The sequence below is a fragment of the Hyaena hyaena genome, unplaced genomic scaffold, assembly GCF_003009895.1.
Source record: "Hyaena hyaena isolate Hyena2069 unplaced genomic scaffold, ASM300989v1 scaffold_749, whole genome shotgun sequence".
In the NCBI taxonomy this organism is placed as follows: Eukaryota; Metazoa; Chordata; class Mammalia; order Carnivora; family Hyaenidae; genus Hyaena; species Hyaena hyaena.
Genome location: NW_024081383.1, coordinates 383,705 through 406,735, shown reverse-complemented (window position 1 = coordinate 406,735; position 23,031 = coordinate 383,705). Strand labels below are relative to the sequence as shown.

At 38.1% G+C, this 23,031-nt stretch overlaps 1 protein-coding gene across 1 annotated transcript in view; it reads right to left on the bottom strand.

Annotated features, from left to right (window-relative positions):
- The window catches only part of CDH8 (cadherin 8), a 242,569-nt gene that overhangs the window by 154,083 nt on the left and 65,455 nt on the right, over positions 1–23,031 (bottom strand). Inside the window, exons 3-5 of the mRNA XM_039218320.1 lie at positions 14,378–14,545; positions 9,953–10,140; positions 6,550–6,803 (exon numbers count right to left, since the gene is read on the bottom strand). Coding sequence (XP_039074251.1) covers positions 6,550–6,803; positions 9,953–10,140; positions 14,378–14,545 — 610 coding nt within the window. The remainder of the gene's footprint in view (positions 1–6,549; positions 6,804–9,952; positions 10,141–14,377; positions 14,546–23,031) is intronic.

The window sequence follows — 23,031 nt, the reverse complement described above, 5'->3', positions numbered from 1 at the left end:
GTACCAGATGATTCCACTTATGGGAGATAATCTAAAATAGTCAAATTCATAGAAACATGGCATGGTGTCTACCAGGGGCTGGGGGAAGGGGGAAATGGGGTGTCACTAAACAAGGGATGTAAACTTACAGTTACAGAGGATGAGTAAGTTCTGGAGATAAGCTATGCTATACTGTACCTACAGTTAACAATACTGAACTGTGCACTTAAAAATCTGTTAAAGATAGAAATCATGTAAAGTGTTCTTATCACCAAAAAATAGTAATAATAAGTAAAAGAAAACCAAACAAAAATTAAGTCCTTCCCCAAAATGGGAGTTATTGTAAGACTGAGGAGTCAATCAATATACAGTCTACTCTCCTAATTAATGCCAGGTTCTCTATTGAATGAAATATTTCCACTCTTGCATCATTGGACATCAGGACTATAAGGAGTGTTTTCAGGAAAAGAGCCCATTAACAGCAAGCCAGATAACTGCAGTGAATTATAAAAACACCCAAGTAGAAGTAGGAACTAAAAACACAATCTCTTGTGTTGAGTGGGCACTTAACTTTCAGGAGACGAATTACGACAACAGAGCACTGTGCCTACCATCATCAGGTGTCAGTCTAGTCTGCCGCTGAATAGCCATCATCCCCACTTCTAATTTAAGCAGTTCATGTAGTCTTACTCAAGGCAACTGCTCTGAAAGAAACAGGAAGCAACTATCTAAAAAAAAAACTAGACACATGTCATCTCAACACAGTGGTAACACCAAATATACACTTCTCATAAATTTATTAAAAGGGAAAAAGGAACCGCAGCGGGTTTACAAGAAGGCAATGACTTATAATTTAACACCTACTCTGTGCTAAGAATTTTTACCTTACATAAACAGTTTACTGCATATAACAGCATTGCAGAGTGTCTGTCACTAAGTATGGGCTCAGTAAATATGAGTTGTCATCAGCCTAATACTCCTATAAGATAACAGAAGCATGCACAGCACAGTAGTCAATGGTAGGAAGAAATTTCGGTTTAAATCCTGGCCCTGCACCCTCTAACATACAAACAGGGAACTCTTCAGACACTCTGATTCCCTCTCCATAAAACTAGAATCACACCCACCACTTTACAGCGACTTTTGTGAGAATTAAGTGAAATGGTACATAATAGCAACTTAGCACCATGTCTGATTTGTGTTACTGTCAGAATGCGGTTTCTTTTTTTACTTCTATTGTCACAATTGTATTTACAGCCAATAGTAACAAAACTCATACAAAAAGGTAGGACTGATGAGCAGAGAGCATTCCCTCCATGCTCTGGTTCATGCCACAGACCTGGTCTGTCTTCCTTCCTTGTCGGTATGCATCCTGAATGGAATGAGGCCTTTTAGAGAATGACTAGTTTATTATTTCAATTAAAATTGGTCCTTCTCAGCTGTTCCAAGAGGCAGCGACATGGTTGCAGTCGCAGAGAGCTCAGGGAAAGAAAGAGTGTGGCAGAGGGACAGAGAATAGGCACTGTGTTGTCAGAAAAACCTTGGCATGCATCATCGTTCCACTGGAGTATTTGTGTGATACTCAGCAATTTGGGCTTTTTATCCTCAGTTTCCTCATCAGTTTAAGATAATGAGAACATGTTATGTCACAGAGGTGTTAGGGAGTGAAAGGAGGATGCATAGCACATTCTTGTCACATATTAAGCATTCACCCATAACAATACTCACTGCAGTGGCAGAAGTAAATTACACTAACTGAGGTTAGACGATTTAACTTGATTTAACTTAGTTACAGCAGGTAACTGTTCAAGGAAAAACAGGTAATTCCGCACAGTCAGGAACCATTTGTAGAAGAAACTCTGCTAACATAAGTACCAGAGCTTTTAAAAATGTTGATTTTGAAAGAGAGAGAGTGCACGCACGCACGGGGGACAGGGGGATCCAAAACAGACTCTGTCTGCTCGTGTAGAGCCCAGTGAGGGGCTCCAACTCACTAATCATGAGACTATGACCTGAGTCAAAGCGAGATGCTTAACTGACTGAGCCCCCCAGGAACCCAAATACTAGGTTTTTAATTTGTGTTTAAGATATGAAAATGACGGTGGCTTTATCAACTGGCAATGCTAAAAGCTACTACTTATTTTTAAAAACCAGAACTTTATTAGTTACCCTGTGATGTACATGATATTATCCCAAAATACATATGAGGAAACTGAGTCTAAGGGAATTCCAGAGACCAGCTGCTGGAGGAAGTAGCAATAACAGGATTTGAACTTTAGTCTGCATAAGTTCAAAATGCATCACCTTTTTAAATACAAATAATTTACCCAACTACATTCAATATTACCGAGAAATACAGAGTATTGAAAAGAGTAGCAAATATTTAATTAATGTTCCTGGAAGAGAGAAGGTGAGACCCTCTATGCCACTGTCTATTTTCCCCTGAAAGGGAATATATAGACAAAGATAGAGACACAAATATTGGTACAGATACAGGTTTAGGTACTGGTGTAGCCACTCTGGAAAAGAGCATGGAGGTTCCTCAAAACATTAAAAATAAAACTACTCTACGGTCCATCAATTTCACTACTAGGAATTTATCTAAAGAATACAAAAATGCTGATTTGAAGGGGCACATGCACCCCAATGTTTACAGCAGCCCATTCAACAATGGTCAAATTATGGAAAGAACCCAAATAGACTGATGAATGGATAAAGAAGATGCGGTATACAGATACAATAGAATTTTACTCAGCGATCAAAGATAAAAAATCTTGCCGTTTGCAACAACGTGGATGGAACTAGAGTGTATTATGCTAAGCAAAATAAGTCAGTGAGAGAAAGACAAATATCATATGATTTCATTCATATGTAGAATTTAAAAAGTACAACAGATGAAGATGGGGAAGGGAGGCAAAAATAAGAGGGAGAGACAAACCATAGAGACTCTTAAATACAGAGAACAAACTGAGGGTTTCTGGAGCGGTTGTGGGTGGGGGATGGACTAAATGGGCGATGGGCATTAAGGAGGGCACTTGCTGGCATGACCACTGGGTGTTATATGTAAGTGGTGAGTCACTAAATTCTATTCCTGAAATCATTATTACACTATGTTAACTAACTTGGATCTAAATTTAAAAAGTACAGGTTGAGGTATAAGAATTTTAAAGTACAGAATATTTCCAACTTGATGATGTGCTTTTAAAAAAAGTTGAGTCTTATGGGAAGTTGACCAACCAATAAACGATTGCATATTTAAACACAGCAAATGCCATAAAAAGGCCTTTTTCTTGCTGGATGTCAAACATTAGGGAAAGTAAATATTCCCCTAAAAGATGGATGCCTTCTTGTCAGCATATAAAATATAACAGTTCTAAAGAGACAATAATGCATAGCTATTTGTTACTCAGTAATTCCTTGAATATCCATGTCTTCTAGTTCTGTTAAAAAAGGTTAAATGGCTCTAAATCTGTCTGCTAGACTCATAAGGAACCATGCATTGCTCTGGCTAGTCAGGAAATTTAATTTTCTACTCAAATTAACCAATTGTGCAAAGAGAGAGGAAAGCTCCTCTCCATAACCCAATGAAGTAGGGTAGGCGGCGGTGGGGGGTGGAGGAGAGAGACAAGTACAGAAAAGTAGAACAGGTGCTGAAAAAGGCAGTTGATGATTCTTACATTCCCATCCCATGCAGCCAAGCCGCCTCCATTCATACCTGAGTGGGGCTTGCCTTCTGAATCACTCATCAAAGCCCTGTTGTAAAATGCTTTGAAACAGTATTCGCCCCTTCTCTGGGTGGGATCACAGATGCCAAGGAATAAGCGCTTGCCTGAAATCTATCAGAGACACAGATATGTCCGTGTCATCAGATGGTATTTAATCTATCCATCTCTCCAGGTGACATAGCCACTAATCTCCTTTTGCTTGCCTGAAAACAAAACACTTCTAAGCTGGGCAGTTGTTGCTAAGCAGCTTCAGGCTTCCTCTACACCTGCCTTTCAAAGCAGTGGTAATAATAAAAATAACAATAGCAGTAACAATAACAGTTAACTACAGCGATAATCACCATTTGATTCCCTGGGAACCAGAGTTGGTATCAGTAAATCTCCATGTTTGCATCGGTATATGGAGAGGTAACAAAATGTGCAAAAATATGCGGGCAACCATAAACCTGGATTTTTAACCAGTTCTGCCAATTTGAGGTTACTGTCACTATGGCATGAAAAGTTCCCCAGACCTCATCTCGATCTGATTAAGACCCTACCTCTGCACTGGAAGGCTATTCCCACCGCCACTACGGATTCCATGTTTGGAGTTTAAATGTGATTGCCCCAATATTTGAATGCCCCCATCCCTAAGGGCCCCTGACTTGGCATACTCCTGAACCCCTTGTATGTTCCTTGCTGAAAAGAGTAGAAATCTTGTGAAAACAAGTGTTAAAACTGGCCCCATTATTCAGTTGGACTCATCTTACTCCATTCTGTCTCATGCTTGGAGATATGAGGCAAGCGGAAATTACTCCTTTCTCTGCTTTTTCCGGGGTCAAGTAGTAAAAACATGAATCAGGACAGTCATTATTCCACAAATACTGCCTGTATTTATGTATCAGCATCACAATACAGAGCTATTTCATAACTTCAATATGTAGTCAGAAAATGAATGACCATGCACAGTTATTTTTCTGGATACTTATTTCCTTGTTTTCAACACTTGGCCCTTTGAGAGATACAATTCTCTTAGGCAAGTATGGACATCCTATATGGTTATAGCTTGTTGAACTTCTTCAGAATTGAGAATGGACACCTGACCATTTTTGAAGTCCCCAGGTAGGATTTTATCTTCTCAGAAATTAGGGTCTTGAGGAAATTTTTTTGTATCCTTTTGGGATACCCTATTCATTATCTTGAGTTTTGAAGTGGCTTATATTGAAACCAGCTTTTCTGGATCTGAAAAGAATTATTTTTTGCCCAAACTATTTGGGCCACCGACTATTCTGAGTTTCACTTGTAGTCTCAGAGTTTCAGTGACCTTGTGAGTAATGCAAAGTTAATACATAAAAAAGAAGTGAATAAATAAAGCTTCCAGAAAGCTCACTTATCCCGAGTTTCCATGATTAAAGTAGTTGAAAATACATCCATTCAATGAGTTGGGATGAACTGATATCTAACTCCCAGTTTAACAGGACAATTCATTAAGACTTTTTTCTCTCTCTTTACATCTCTGTCTCCTTCTCTCTCCTTCCCCTCTTTCTCTGTCTTCTGCAACAAACATTTCTAAGACAATATTTGAAATCTATGCTCAAACACATCATTAGCCAACACTTCACCCTTGAGACCAGTGTACATATTATAGATTTTCAGTGTTCTTTTGTAGCTTGAGCACCTGTACTGTCATGTGGATGACTGGCAAAAGAGAAAAGATGTACACAGTTCAACAACAACAACAACAAAAAAGAATGGGTGGCTCAGTCACTTAAGCGTCCGACTTTTGCTCAAATCATGATCTCATGGATTGTGGGTTTGACCCTCACGTTAGGGTCTATGCTTACAGTGCGGAGTCTGGAGCCTGCTTCAGATTCTGTGTTTCCCTTTCTCTCTACCACTCCCTTACTCATGGCTGTCTCTCTCTTTCTCTTGAAAATAAATAAACATAAGAAAAGAAGGAGAGGAGAGGAGGGGAGGGGAGGGGAGGAGAGGAGAGGAGAGGAAAGAATTGTTTCATCTTGGGAAAAAATTCTGAGCAGGGAAAGTATAAACAAAAGGTTTCTTTGTTTAATGGCAAAGAAAGATTTTCTCTAAGAGGCAACAATCCAGATATGCTGACCTATCAGAAATGCCCATGAAGTGGTAAGAAGATAATTTCAAAGCCAACCCCCAAAGACAGAAATAAGATAAGGGCCTCTTAATGAACCGAGTGAGACAGTGGTCTCATGCCTCTGAAGTTCTTTTATATATATATATATAATTCACTGTAACTGTCAAAAGAGAAAGAAGACAAATCAGCAATACTTGCCCAACACTAGAAACAAATGCTGCAATCAAGCAAAGAAATGTAAAAGATGCACCCAAATACACTGCAGAACGTATGCAATTTTGTATTTTCAGTCAGTGAGTTCTCTGAAAGCTCCAATAGCTTCATTCAACTCGATATTCCTGGCTCTGCGTATTGCATGTAGCTCTTTGTAGGTGTGTGTGAACACGTGCCTGAGCATGTAAATGCACACACACGTGCACACATTGTGCTGACCAAAATCCCTTAGTCCTGTGAGCTGATTACCAAAGACAGTCACAAAGAATGTACACATAACTGCATTTTTCACTGATGTGCTTGTCATTTGATGTAGCCCATGTGCCTTTTAAAAAAGAAATACCTGGAGTACCTGGGTGGCTCAGTGGGTAAGTGTCCGACTTGGGCTCAGGTTATGACCTCACAGTTCGGGAGTCTGACAGCTCAGAGCCTGGAGCCTGGAGCCTGTTTCAGATTCTGTGTCTCCCTCTCTCCCTCTGCCCCTCCTACCCTGCCTCTCTCTGTCTCAAAAAAAAAACATTAAACAAATTATAAAAGAAATACCTTATAGGACTGGAGGTGATGTCAGGGTCACGAGCAGTCACTTGCCCAATAACGGAGTTTAGAGCAGCATTTTCATGAACTTCGAGGAGGTAAGTAGGTGAAGAGAAGACAGGAGGCTCGTCAGCATCCTCAACAACAATTTTGACTGTTGCCGTGTCTTTAAAGGGCCCCCTGCCGCTGAAACGTGGGTCAACATGGACATTGGCTGCCTCTACCTTCAGTGTATAGGATTTTTTGGTCTCAAAGTCCAGAGGCTGTTAAGAAATGACAAAGATGAATGTTTCTCGCTAATGACCACAGCAGCAAGAACAAATGAGTATAATGCTGATGGATGATAGTTATGTGCATTTAAGCCCATTTGCGAGCCTTAATGGGATCACTCTCCATTCCCTCAGATTCAACCTGTAAATTTTACAGGCATTTATTGATATCTGTTTATTATACAAGCTCAGTGAATCTAATCTCCTATTGTTTTGTTTTGTTTTGCTCATTTCACTTGGAATTCGCAAAATATTCACAGTCATGAATTGTGCCATCAAAATTTCACTTCAGAGTCATAATAAAATTTTACTAGTGGTGGCATGACCTGAATACCAATCAGCCAGTTAATCGGGCCTCTGCTGGTAGGAGATAAGGCGGCATCGAACACAATCTCTATCTGGGAAGAATAGTTTATCATTTCTGCAACAGTGTGTGAAATGTAAAGAACTAGAAATAATCATTGTTTAGTCCAAGGAGACATTATAAAGCATAATTTAGCACTAATCCCAACAAAGAGTGTTTTCTTATTTCACTTCTAAAATTACTGCTGCTCTACTGATCATGTGGCTAAAATGAGGTTTATTATTTTTTAGGGTATTCTTAGAAGGTCTCTATTATAAGTTCTGGGCTCTGAAGCAGGTGGGCATATAAAGAAATATGTATGCAGATTCATATTTATCTGTGTTTATATTTAGAAGAAGGAAGGGTAAGAGCAGTGTGTATATATATAGATAACTAGGTCTGGCCATGCCTCCACCAACCACTTAAAAGCAATTTGAAATTACCTCATTGCGCCATTACTGACAATACTTCTGACATATTAATTCCTCATTCCTTAAAAGCCCCTGAGACTTCAGCTAATGACCTAGGTGAAGAGAGATAGGTAAAAGAAAATAGTTCCCCTAAATACTTAGAAGCCCATCTATATCAGAATCTGACATTGCATTCTTGGCAACTCGTAATATTTCAGATTTCAAGAATAAACGTCTGTCAAAGTTCAGAGAGACAATTTAGGTGCGAGCTGCAATTCTTCACAATCTGCAATGCAGATTTCTAAAAAATAAATCGGAAGACAGGCAGGCATTAGTGAACGCTTCCAGAACCCCTGTACAAGCTTAAATATGTAGTTTTATTTCAAAATTTGGGGGTGATTTTTCTACTTGAATTCAGTTCTAATGGGACTTGGATTTTGGGGGAAATATTTTCTAGTAAACAAGGCATATACTCACTTCCCTGTCTATTCTGAAATTGCTAGGCACGTGTATGCACAAACAGACCATTCAATGTCAGCATTTGCAAAAATTTGCCAATCACCCCTACTATAACAATTTTGTAATTTCAAATTCTTCACAAACACTGTTAAGTATAGCAGATTATGTTCTGTTTATCTCTTAGCTCAACATAATGACAATGTATCCAAACACATCCCTAGTGTCCTTAGGATTTCATCAAATAGAAGACCCATGAATTACATATATATGACTCCCTATATATTTCTCTCTAAAGTAAAATAGGTGGGTTTCTTGATGTCAAAATATGTAGTATATAGTTCCATGTTTATGAATAACAGTGAATAAAACTATAACACACAGCTAATTGCTTCAGTTTATAAAAGCACCTTATGGTAGCAAAGGATGGCAGTTAATAATAACAATAAAAATGACATCAGGAATCATTAGCTAAGGAAAATGTGGCTCTGGGTTATTCAATAATTGACTCAAGCATAATTATACTGTACTCTATTTTAAACATGAGTTTTTAAATACTTTTCAACTCTTAACCTAAACTCAAGCCAGGTAGAAAGCCAGAGTTGTTCTGAACACAGTTAAAATAAATGCAGCCATATTTTTTTGCTCAAAATTCAAAAAATTGATTTTGTACACAAAAGTATGTCCAGAAAACTCCAGGTTCGCAGTGTCACGATCTCTCCAACAGGGGATTTTAAGGGCATGGCCACTGGAACCAGATTCCAGTGTCACATGACTAGAGAATTGTATAGTAAGCTTGGAATCACGTGAATATAATGCTGATCAAGGCAGACAGGCTCCCAACAGAGTGCTCTGCCATTTTTCTTCTTATTCATGAACAAACACATCTAATTAAAATTAATTCGTGCTATTTCATGAAAAGATATGAAAACCAGTATTGAAAAAAAATACTCAAGATGAGGACAAAAGGATATTTTTCCTTGCAAATGTCCATGCCCAGAAGACAATGAAATGCATTCTACACATTTTTTATGAATGTAGATGTCATGATGATAAATAAATATGGGAACTACTGTACAGAATTTTTCACATCTATCACAAAAGAAATGGTGTCTGGCAGATGCAGATGCCGTTGCCATACATTATCTGCACTATTCATCTAGATACTTCTTTCTCTGATGGTAGCCCCACGCCCGGAAGCAAGGCAAAGATGAACTTCATTGACCATAATGCTTGGACCTTCGTTGCAAGGTTTGGAGTATCCAATGGTAGCAGGGTTGGCCCTGCCCTTCTAGTGCTAGAGCTGGCGAGAACAACTCAGGCTGACTGCCTGGTCTGTCCTTGAGGCTCCCTGAAAGCAGAGCCTGTAATAAAAACTTGGGAATCTTCAGTGTATTTTGTGTAGATATTCCAAGTACCAGGAATACAGCAATGGGGAGAGTGATACAGATAAGGGTTAAAAGCCACTGCACTTGCCACCTCTGTGGGCATGTGAACCTCTTTCCTACTGAGAATCCTCTTAGGAACCATAGATAATATGCTTGAGAATAAATGTCTTCAAAGAATAAGAACTGTCTACAATCTATGTCCTTCATTGCTTGAGGGTGACCTTTTGAGTGGTGACTTCCCTTTGTGACTGGAGTGCTCTGCAAAAGAAGTGAGCAAATTCCTTTAGCTTGGGGAAGAGCACAGGGCACAGCTGAGGGGAAATAATGGGTGAGATGGGAAGCTACCAACACCATGGTAACTGGTTGCCACCCTTTAGCTGAAATGGAAAGTGGGACTGAGGGTATGCGGTGCAAAAAGGACTCTACACTTTCACAGCTAAAGAAGCTAAACCTCTATCAATCCTAAGATTATGTCAGGAAGTCCACTCAACTCTTGTAAACTTCAAAGAAGCATTTGGAAGATGAACAAAATCTTCCTTAGCTTACCTTTCTTAGTCTTATAATGCCATCCTGGGCCTGGGCATCAGAAGTGATTTCAAACAGTGCTGTTCCATCTCCATCGATGATGTCATAGGATGACTGTGCATTTTCACCAACATCCTGATCATTGGCCTTTACCCTCCCTATTGCAGTGCCAAGAACCACATCTTCTGGTACTGAGAAGTGATACAGACCTTAGAAAAAACAAAACAAAACAAAACAAAACACTGAGCACTGCACAACTTTCATTCATTTAATAACCTATTCAGCAAATATTTATTAGGTACTTTATTTCTTCAGAGCTCACCTATAGATACTAACAGTACAGTGATGGAAAAGACAAAAATATCCCTTTTGCTGCGAAATGCACAATCTTTTAAATGAGTCAAAGATAAAGCGCTCCCAGAAGAAGTGATCTGTCTTCGAGACTCTTCTGAGATATAAAACTTATTCAACTGTATGTTCACCAAGCATTTATTTGGAACAAATTTATATCAGGATGTTAGCGAGTCAATGTGAATGTTCTTTCCAATTTGCTGTATAATCACACTGACTGCCCATGGGGATATTCATTGTTGCCCAACATAAAATATTACACTAATTTCAGCACAGAGAGATGTAATGTGTAACACACTGAAAGACACTTTTGAAGTTACCTTTATATTTACAGACTTGTAGACCAGTTTTGATAAAATCCAATTACTAAACTTCTGCTGTGCCCTGCAGCAAGCTGTTCAGAAACATGAAACTGTCCTCCTGTTACTAAAGTCCTCATTGCTCTGAAGACCAGAAATCATACCTCCAAGACTCTCTAGGCAAAATACAATTACAGTGTATGTTCGTTCTCCTGTGGGGCCAGTAAAACATGTCTAATTAGTGGTATCGGGCCCAATTTTACTCAAATCACTTAAGTTGGTATTTTGGTGTCACTCATTTCATCGGTGGAAGGAAGCGACCATAACCCCTGGCCATTAGCACTTCAGTACACACCTGCCCTACATCTAACTGCCAACTCCCGCATTTCTTTGCCTGAGGCTTTTTTTCTGGCCTTCAGAACCCATTTTGCCCACTGCCTGTCAGGCCACAACTACCAGAAAATTAATGCTCTCAGAGAAGCAGCCCCAAAGACTCACACAACTTAGGAAATAAAATCCCAAGCTCCTCCCCTTTCTGGTAGGGTAACCTTGAGCTATTTCTTTTGTCTATTTACAGTGTTTCAGAGTTTCCCCGATGGGATACAGCTCCAGTCCTCCACAGTCATAGCTGGCTTGATAATGCACATTATTGGCTCTCTATCCTTCTCCCTCACACATCCTCACTTCCCCACTGGCGTTTCTTGGGATCGTCTCCAAGATAAACTACTTCTAATCAAATTCTTGTCTCAGTGCCTGTTTCTGGGGAACCCAAAGTCAAGGCAACCAAGAAGGTTTAGTCCCACTGCAACCAAAACAAGGGAATAAATAAATATTTGATGAGCTATAAAACAAAGGGAAAAATTAAATCTAGAGAACATTACCTAATTCTAGTTGGAACTCAATCACTGAGTCCCTTGGATAAACCAGGCTCGTTCTACCTGATCTAACAAGATTATTTCATATGATGGGTAAGGTTTTCTTCTAGCACCAGCACACTTTTATTTAATGATGAAATAAAAAAAGTCTCCTAGAATCATGAAATTATGGGACTGAGGAACAAAACTGTTTTCCAAATAGCTTTGCCATAAGGTAGGCACTGAAAATACACATATGCAACACAAGCCTCCCTATTCTCTCATAATTAGTGTAATGATTCCATTTCCTTCAAATTTTATATTCCAGGTAAGGTTTGAGATGATCACTCTAGGTATGCTTATTAAGTAAATAAGCCAGCAAGGGGTTTCACCTTGCTCCTAGGCCTACATCAGGGAGCTTTGGGTAGCCAAGCAAATGGAACGTTTATCCATTCCTGTTCTGCTCACTCATCATCTCTGTCAGTGTGATCATAGTTAACAGTTATTACCCCTAAGAAAGAGAACACTTTTGAAACTCAACTGCCACTGCTGAATTGAAACAATCATCTTCTGAGGAAGGAGAGTTGCATATTAGAACCTTAACTATAATGGCAACTGAAAAGGAAAGAAGAGAGCCAGGGATGGGAGAAATGGTATTCTCCATTTCAATAATTTGGTTAAAAAGGGTTGTATCGTTATCTGATTTATGCATAGCCAGAAGTGAAAATTCTGAAATTCCTAATGAAAATGCATCCTTTCTGTTCTTTCTACCTTGGATTTTTTTTCTGCATATAAATTGTCAAAAATACCTCAAATGTATCATTTTCAACCCCCCCCCATATCTATCTTTCTCCCTTTCCCTCTCCCTCCCTCTCTTTGCTCTTCTCTCTCTTCAAGAGCACCTGGGTGGCTCAGTTGGTTGAGCATCCAACTCCTGGTTTTGGCTCAGGTCATGATCTCACAGTTTGTAAGATTGAGCTCCACATCAGGCTCTGTGCTGACAGTGCAGAGCCTGCTTGAGATTCTCTCTCTTTCTCTTTCTCTCTCTGCCCCTCCCCTGCTCATGCTTGCTCATGTTCTCTCTCTCATAAACAAACTTTAAAAAATCCTCTTAAAAAAAACATAACTGGTTCTCCTACAATAGCACCAGCATGCACACACTCTCTCATTGTAAACATGTGAAAACTCACTTCGTCAACTGAAAATAGAAGGTAACCTTAAAGTTCTGTTATCATTACCTCTTAAGTGCCTGTCACACCTTTCTCTAGTTTCATGGAGACCACCATCATCTCTGCCATCATTTTTTACATGAATGTTTATGCACACCCTTTAAGTGGCTGCAGTGTGGAGAACACACTGGAAAAAGGCCAGATTTCATTTTCTGTGATATCCCTGGATTCCAATTCTATTACTCAACCTACAATGTAAAACCTTTTACTGTCTTCCCAGTGATATTAAGATAAAGATCATGGAGCTCAAAATGGCCTCTAAATCCAAGTATGGCTAACTCCTGCCTAACCTAACTCTTTAGATTCTGTGTTCTAATTGTAGTAGGATTCTTTTTTTAAAGGTTATTTATTTATTTTGAGAAACACTGGGGAGGGACAGGGAGAGAGGGAGACAGGGAGAGAGACAGAGAGAGAGAGAATCCCAAGCAGGCTCTGTGCTATCAGAGCAGACCCCTTCACAGAGCTTGATCCCATGAACCAAGACATAATGACTTGAACCGAAAGCAAGAGTTGGGTGCTCAACTGACTGAGCCACCCTGGTAGCTATTGTAAGATTCTTTTAATTCTCACCAAGGGCCATGTTTCCTTCTTTCACAGGACTTTAGGATATCCTCTTCCTCCCATGGCCATGACCACCCCCTACTTCCTTGGTTTCACCTTGTTCCAGCTAATTCCTAGTCATAATTCATATCTCAACTCAAGAGTCTCCATGTCAAAAAGGCTTCACAACACAGCTTGTCAGATTATTTGGATAAGTGCTCACAAGAAAATGGTTCTGTGGAGCACCTGGATGATTCATTTGCTTAAGCATCTGACTCTTGATTTTGGCTCAGGTCATGATCTCACAGCTTCATGACACTCAGCCCCACATTGCACTGGACAGCACAGAGCCTTCTTGGGATTCTCTCTCTTCCCCTCTCTCTGCCCTTCCCCTCCTCATGCTCAATCTCTCTCTCAAAGTAAATATATTAAACAGAAAAAAAAGGGTTCTGTGAGTGTACAAAAAATTGGAAAACAATGATTGTCTCCCTGATTCATGGATGGTGGCTGCCTTGAATTTTAATGAGATGCTTCTGAAGCAAAGCCTGGCTTTAGTAGGGATGAGTAGTGTCAGCGATCACTGCTGGGTGAAGGAGCCACAGGAAGTCACAGGAAGGAGTGTTTATTTTTGCAGCAAGTATACAGTACACTGCGTATCTTCTTTTCCCTCCTCAGGCACTGCAGATGTGGTTTCTTTTATACAACAGAGTGGGACAATTGATAAAGCACTATCTGAGGTGTGTGTTAATTACTCTTTCAAGTTCACAATGGGAAGTACCATGGAATAGAGAACTAAGCACACATCTTGCAGTCAGACACACCCTGGTTCTAATTCTTAGCTACAAACTATATACCATACATTTAATATTTGGAAATTTTCTCAACTTCATTAAAATCTGTAAAATGATAATACATTTATTACCAAAATGACAGGAGAGTTGGTTGTTTCATATATATATATATATATGTATATGTATATATATATATATGTATATGTGTATATATATATGTATATGTATATATGTGTATATATACACACACACTGGCATACCTTGCACATAATAAGCATTCAATAATTGCTGTCAGGTTTTTGAATGTTGCTAAAAATTAGAAAATAAATTCAAGTGAAAACATTGTACTTAGATATTCACCCAGTGCAGGGAACAAACTTACTTTGGGCAAATTTCGGAGGATTGTCATTTACGTCGGTAAGGGTCACTGTAAGTGTTGTGGTCCCAGATAGGCCACCAGAGTGTCCACCCATATCTTTGGCTTGAATAACAACCAGGTATTCCTCCTTGGCTTCTCTGTCCATGTTGGGAAGGGCAGTTTTTATAATTGCTGAGGGGGGAAAAATGGGAGAATGACTTTCAGGAAGACAGCTCATTCAGAATGAATGTGGGCATCTCTCTCATCTCTCATCTCTCTCTCTCTCTCTCTCACACACACACACACACGTGCCTACATCAAGTCCCCACTCGGATAATCTTCTGTTTTCTTTTGTCTTTTAACTGGTGTGCATCAGTGATGCCAATACCGAGAAAGATTTTAGTCACAGACATTAGAGGCTAACTTGCAAAAATACATTTTATAGTGTATAAAAGGAGAACTTGCAAAAATATACATTAGAAAGTAAACTGAATGGCATACTGTTGCCTACCAAATTAAAGTATAAATCATAACATAGCCTCATCTACCCAAGAAAACCCTGGAAGTGAAAGACTCTTACAATTTATCACAGACTCCAGTTCCCTTACAAGAGGAGTAAATACATAAATAGCTTGAAGGCTCTGAGGTCAAAGATAAATTATTCTGAAGCTCACAAATACATCAGAGAGATGAAAGAAATAAATGCATTATTAGAATCAACTCAGATGAATAAAACACCAATCAGAATTAATGTAGACAAGTGTCTAAATCCAAAGGTACTATTCAACATTTATATTTTAATTGGTTAGCTACATTTTCTCTATTATAAAAGTAATACAAAATTTAGAAAAAAATTAAAAAAAGAGAAAGGAGGTAAAACATAAGATCATACAAAATAACATAATATTGTCAGTGCTAAAATGTTAGCGTTTTCCCTTCTGATATATTTTCAGGGTTTCATCCATCTGCTTCTTTATGTGTTTCACCAGTAATTTAATATTCTTGTTAAAGATACAAAATTTGGGAGATGCTTCTGAAGTTATTTTCAAAGTCCTTATTTAGCCCTCTCCTTGCTCTCATACCTCTTTTTATAGATAAATATTGCTAACATTTTCATATGTATAATTTCAAAGCCATTATATGTATGTGCATACAAATGTGTATATATGCGTATAAACACTTAACCACAAATGTGGTCATGATGTAGACAGTGTTCTGGGACTTTCTTTTATCACAGAATAAATATCTTCAAGATCTTTTTTGTTGGGTCCTTAGCATCTAGAGGTCCAACTAATTACTTCTTTTAGCTGCATGATTGTTCATTTATGAACATAGTATCAGTGAACACTGCCGTTATTTCCATAGTGATGACACTATATTTTTTTCTGTGTCCTGCAGTTTTATTCAACTCTGTATCATAAAACACCTCCCACCATATTGCTAAAAGCCCATAATAAAAATGACTGTGACTAGCCCAAAACATTCCTGTTGAGTAAACGTGAGTGATATCTCTGGCCCAAGTAAAAGAAAACTGTCTGGATTAAAGACAATTTCCTCTGTACTTCTAATCCCAGGAATATCATACAAGTTCAATTCAAACTGAGGCTGGGCCACTATCTGGCCATTTCTGAAGTTATAATCCTGGTGGGTTTTTTTGGTTTTTTGTTTTGTTTTGTTTTGTTTTGTTTTTAACTCTTATGATCTAATCAAGTCATCTGTAAAAGGTTTGCAAGGAGTTCAAGTCCCTAAATTATTTGAGTAGCAGATGAGGCACAAGAATGCCAGGGAAATCTAAGCCACTCAGACAGTGTTCAGGCTCTAGGAAGAGCTGGGAGCTCGGATGTACTTTATTACACCTTGAAACCGTTTTTATATCCAAGATTCCCATTCAGGGAGCATTAACTAGATAACTCTGCTTATTTGGAAACATTGATAGTAACATAATAATATCTTTCAATATGATGTGTGTTTCAAGATTTGATCATATCAAACTATAACTCAATATATATTTATAGGATTATAGACAAAAACAGAGAGAGAAAAGAAAAATAGAAATACGATAATAACTCAAACTTAAGATTACTGTGAGGGAAAACAAACATGAGCCAAGACAACGACAATAACAAATAAAACTTTATCATTAGCATGATGAGATGCCAATATGGCTACTCTGCTATGGATATATATTTCATAATTCAGAATATCTTCATTATGGACCCAATTTAGTAGGAAGAATTAGAAAATTGTTTTACTCCCATGATATTTACATGAGTGTGTGTAAAGTGTAGGTACCATCACATTCTAAGTTCATCATAAACTAAAGCCATCCACTGGACTTTGTAATTTAATATATAACATCTAATAATCAGAGGAAAATGATACAGTTCCCCAAGGAAGGCAGAATTGTTTTTCCCCAAAGAAGTGGATGGGCTGAAGTCTACACATGAGTCCTTTCAGGTTACTTCAGTGGAATAATTATTACAATTTCCTCAGAATCAGAAAAATTTGGTATGTGTTATTCTCATCATTGTAAAAAAAAAAAAAACCCAAAGACTGTGATGTCCTTCAGACATTTGGAATTAAAATAGTTTTGAGGCTTAGTTAAAAATAGCATACCTGGGCTAATAAGTATGAGTTATATCAAAATATGAGCCAAGTATCATGATAGAGAGCTTTGGTTAAATGGGACATAAAGAACTCCATGGGTCTCCACCTATGTTTACATCTTCCTCCATAAAAGCAAGCAGTTTCACACTACTTTATATGCATATCTATTGACAAGTTGGAGTCCCCTTATAAATGCTCCTTCATATTGACATCAAGCAAGTTTGGTTTCTCATGTTATTCTCACACTCACTACCTTTATGACCATGAACAAATTATTAAACACCTCAGGATTCAGTATCTTGCCCTATCAAATGGTGATAATAAATCAGCCTCCCATTGTGGTTATGCTAAGATTACGTGAGATAATTCATGTAAAGTTTCTGGCACACACTAGTTACCCAACTATGCTACTTCCCTTCTGCTTTTTCCTTCCCAACTGGAATGTAATGCCTCTCTGGATGGTGGTTAGAGTGCTGAACATTCTCCAATTGCCCGTCCAGATCCACTTTCCAGCATCTCCTACCTATTCTTGGCATGGGAGAGTGACCTTTATGGATTGTCTCAATGAACTTCCTTAATTTCTGACTCTGCATTAGATTCAATCAACATACCTTACCCTATGAGATTGTGAGGATGTAGCAGGGTGAAGTTCCAGACGTCTCAAATATTGCAGTCACATGGTTGCTAGAACAAAACTCTAGTGTCCAATAACTGCCCCAATTCCTTGCTCTATTGTGTCTAGGGCTGCTAATGGCTCTTCTGCTGCTAGCTTTGGGGTGCTCTGTTATCCTTTGATGGTCTCTCTTAACCTGGCTGATGGTCTCCCTTAATCTGGCCAAGCTTTTGTCAATAATCCCTTCATTAAACTCTCCTCAATCACCCCATTCCTGCCAAGACCCTATAAAATGTGGTCAGCATACTGGTTCAGTATTCAAGGGTCAAACATGTTTCTAGCACATCATTCTTACACAGACATCTACAGTTCAAAGTGTACTTCAATATTATAACACATTGTTGTCCAAAGGGGGTTCCTTGAGACGGCAGGACGGGCTATTTGTTTCCCCATGAGTAAAAAGTGAGTAATAGCTATTCAGTTAAGTTGCTCAAGATGACGCAGCCAGAAAGCTGTCCCTGGAAGTCTTCACACATTCTCTTTTCTTAGACAACACTAGAAGTGGGTTTTCTGATTTCTAAGGCAAGCAAGGAATCTCCACAACTTTTCTTTAGGGCATGCAGCATACTTCACTGCCTTCAGTGCAAACTGTATAATGAACAGCTCTTGCTTTCTGAGTTATCACTGGGCTCAATCTCATAACTAGCAATGACTCATTAGAAAATTCAAGACAGAATTTCTGGAACATTTTTCCTGCAACCTGGTGGTCAAAAAGTCAGGCTCTGAAAAACCCCAAGTGCCCTCAGCCCTCCCATTTTTCTCCTTGCATTGGGCATCTCTACACTTGTCACTGAACCTTTTTTAAAATTCTTATTCAAAAGGCAGATTGTGTCACCTACATAGATGTTGCAAGATATTGATAAATTCCTAAAATAGAAGCTTAAAAGTGCCTTAAAAGTTCCTTCTACTTCTCTCCTGAATTATATCCTTTGGTTCACATGTTCTCCCACGCTTTAGGCTGTTTCTTTTATCGACAAAGAGAGAACTTCTTTATTTTAAAAAGCATTGTTTGGTATCAAATACCACCTTGCAAAGAGCAGAAAATATAGTAAGTTCTTTTTCCTCTCAGATTTGAGAAGTCAAAAATTTTGACCTATGATACTCAAAAGTTACCGAAATCTTCAGTTAAATGGCATTTTTATCCAGTTTCAACTTTGATTTTAAAACAGCAGACAGGAGATCCCTATATCCTTTCTGCCAAAATAAACCAATATAAAACACCTTTGATGGTGTTAATTTCAAATAACTTCCCATCCCCCAAGACAAGAATTGTGTCCCTCTTTTTTCACCAAAATGGTCAAGCAAAATTAGTGCTCATGTCTTTCTACATGCTCATAGTCACACATTTTCAATGTACAGCAATGTTTTCAGAAGCTTAAATTATGTATTTAGACTTCCATAATATCAATTTGGCAACAAATGAGAGTTTTCATTTTATGGCAAGCAGTATCACAAAATACTTTCTTCTGGGGTAGTGAAACTTACTGATGTAGGCATTTGATAAACAGTCTCACAAAAAAGAAAATCAACTTAGTTAATTAAACATGGTAGTATCAGGACTGACTTGCAGTTGATATAATTAAAAACATTACATTTTGGGGGCTTTTGGGTGGCTCAGTCGGTTAAGTGACTCATGATTCATCTCAGGTCATGATCCCAGGGTCATGGGATTGAGCCCCATGTCAGGCTCCATGCTGACTGTGGAGCCTGCTTAGGATTCTCTCTCTCTCCTTCTGCTTGTGCACTCTCTTTTTCTCTATCAAAATAAATAAAACTAAAAATAATCATTTATATTTGACTTCTGTAAATTTCCAGCTCAGTAACGGTTCTAATATTTATACTTAGACCCTTTACCTAGTTACCCTTGGATAAATCATGGAACATCCTTGGGACAAACCTTTTTTTTTTTTTTTTCCTTGAAAGTAGGAGGCTCTAAGATTTTGAGAAGAAGAAACACACACATACACAAATTGGTGTTCAGGAGGATGAACCTGTCCTGCTATATTCTCAACAGCATTAACTATAAAGTAAATTCAGAAAAAGGTACATAAATCATCACATTTTAGAAGAGTTTCTCTCAAACTTCCTTTTGAAAATCTAATCTAATCAGAAAATTCATGACAATTAATGAGAATAATCTATTCTCCATGAATTTAATTCAATGGGGATTTGGAAGCTGACACTGGAGAGTGGGGTGGGAAGGTTTGGGATGGGAGGTAAACCCTGGTAAGAGAATTAAGAAGGAAGAGGGGGAATCATCTTGCCCTGAACCTGGTATACATTACCCTACTGTGAATAGATTTTCCTAGATTTAAAGGACATAATTTTATCTTTACTTTGTTCAATCATATGGAGATTTCCCCATTGCAGTAGTTTAAAAATTTAAGTCCTAGTCTGGCCTTAAGTTCTTCCTAAGTGCTAAACAGCTGTTCCTTCTGTCTCATTATCCAGGGAGTATTTTTGATTAGAATCTAGTGTCAGTCATCCCCAAAATTTAAAATGTGTGTCTGTGTGTGCACGCACACACGCGTGTTTCCCATTGTCTTTGATGCTATCATTTGAGAAGCATTTTGTATCCATCACGAAGACTTCTTTTTATAATTTCTGTGATATCACCAAATTGAGAGGCTTCACGAGAAAGGAAAGGAGATGCTGATTAACTCCTTTGTCATTCTGAAGCCTGATTACTGTAATTCACTCTTTGTGGGTCTCCCAGATTGTGCCATACAAAGATTGCAGTTGATATAAAATGCTGTGCTAGACTCCTCTTTTGAATAAGACTTGTTGAACACATTTACTATATGTGAAAAAAAGTCTTTTATTTATGAGATTAAGTGGTATATATCTACTGGGGGAAAGTTCCTTTTGAGCACCATATATTGCACCCACACTTTCTGTTCTACCATGTGATTTATACTATATGCCACCATGTATGAGGGGTAAAGGATATACAACTGGAGATGCATCAACATAATCCACCTTATCACTGAATAACAGCTTCAATATAATAACTGCAGTAATGTCAACCTTGCACAGATATACCACAAGGGGGAAAGCAAATCATTGGAAAACTCTTTAGCCTCCACAGGGTTCAAAAATGAACTTTAAAAGGGGGCACCTAGGTGGCTCAGTCGGTTAAGTATCCGACTTCGGCTTAGGTCATGATCTAGCAGTTCTTGAGTTTGAGCCCCATGTTGGCCTTTGTGCTGACAGCTCAGAGCCTGAAGCCTGCTTCAGATTCTGTGTCTCTACCTCTCTCTCTGCCCCTCCCCCACTCATGCGCTCTCTCTCTCTCTCTCTCTCTCTCAAAAATAAACATTAATTTCTTTAAATGGACTCTATAGGGTTCATTAACCTTTCCCTGTGATTACAACTTATGAATTAGCTAGAAAGGTGATGTTAGATAGATGGATGATAGTAGGTAGATGGAAAGATAGGTAGACAATAGAAAATAGAATGATAGATGGATAGATAGGCAGAAAGATAAAATGGTCTGGATTTGGAGAAACTAGATTTCTCATAGGTTGCTGGTGCTTTTGAAAAATATCACAACATAATCGTAAAGCTAATGAGTTAAATGTATCAGGAATCAAAAGCTTACTTTTATGCTGTCATCTGGTACTTTTTAAAACTAAGGATTTATTCCAAGGAAGTTATAAATTTTCCTTTCTCCAAATATCTCAAATGTTTAGATTAAGATGTTCACTTTTTTATATGATATTTTTAAAAAAGTCAAACAATTTAAATATGCAACAGTAGGAAAAATTTAAATTACTGGTGCAGGTTACAGAGATCAAAGGTATCCAATGTTAAGCAAATGTTTAAATTATGTCATATAAATTCCATAGCAACATAAAACATTTATAACAATTCTCAAATTTTAAAAATAATCTATGAAATGGCTTTTCTGTATTATAATGTGCCTATAAAATTTGGCAAAAAATATAGACAAAGGTGACGTGATGTGATTTTATGAAGGAATTGAAGCTTGCCCCCTCCCTCAAATCTCCTATTACTTTGTAATGGAAAACATATGACTCTAATAGGTATTAGAAAATGAGTTCTGGGGTTATACAGATGAGAACTTATTTTGGTATGCGATTACCAACAAAGTGATTTTGGGTAAATCACTAAAACTCCTCGAGGCTTATTGATGTTATATGTAAAAGGTCATATAACTGTCATATTATAAGAGTTTAAAGTTGTTATTACATGAAAAATAAAAAGCCAATGTCTTACTTTACACACATATATGTGATATCCTCACCGAGATATATGTAAATGTATATTTTTACATTTATTTTAAAATATGCATACCTAATGTATGTATATGTATATATACACATATGTATACTCACATTTATATATACATAATTTTGTATTTACATTTTATAAATATATACATAAATATACACATGTATGTAAATAAAAATTAGGTATTAGTTTAGTGATAATAATTAAAATAAACATAGATAACTTTAAAAATTAGAAACAAAGAGTATATTCAGTGATACTACATGTATGAACATCTCTTATCAACTTCAAATAGTAATGTCCCCACAGTGCTTTTCAGGTGACAAAATTTATTTTTTTGCATTCAAATCTCTACTACATAATTTGTACCCAAACTCATCTTTTACTATAACATTCTACACAGCATATGCCCTCAATTCCGCAGCTACTTACCTTTCTTCATATTTTTCCAACAGCCTTTAGCACCTTCACTATTCTGTGTGGACAATGCAGCCTAGACCACCCTTGTGCTTTCTAGACCTCTTAAAATTTCATCCATCCATTCAGGCCCAGCACTGATGTTTCAAAGGCTGAGAAGCCTTCCCAGGTAGCGCTCATTACTCTCTTCCTTTTGAACTTCTGCACCTTTGCTAGCCACTTTCTCATAGCATTAACTTTCATGTCTCTTCTCCTCTTTATCACTTCTCCTAGGACTGCAACCTGTGCTGACTGTAAATCACTGTAGACAGAAAGCATGCCTCATTCATTCCCATCCCCAGAACCAAACACAATTCCTGTACATAAGAAGAATGGACAGGGGCGCCTGGGTGGCTTAGTCGGTTAAGCGTCCGACTTTTTCTTTGGTCATGATCTCGCGGTTCGTGGGTTCGAGCCCCGCTTCGGGCTCTGTGCTGACTGCCAGCTCTGAGCCTTGAGCCTGTTTCAGTTTTTGTTTCTCTCTCTCTCTGACCCTCCCCTGCTCATGCTGTCTCTCTCTCTCTCTCTCCTAGAAATAAATAAAAAAACATTTAAAAAAAAAAGAAGAAGAATGGACAAATTTAGGAGAGAAGATAATATGAGAAGGTAGAAGAGAGTGAAGAGGCAGGAAGAAAGTCAAAGAGAAAATAAAATGTTAATTGGAGGTTTTTCTAGTTGTTCTGGGAGC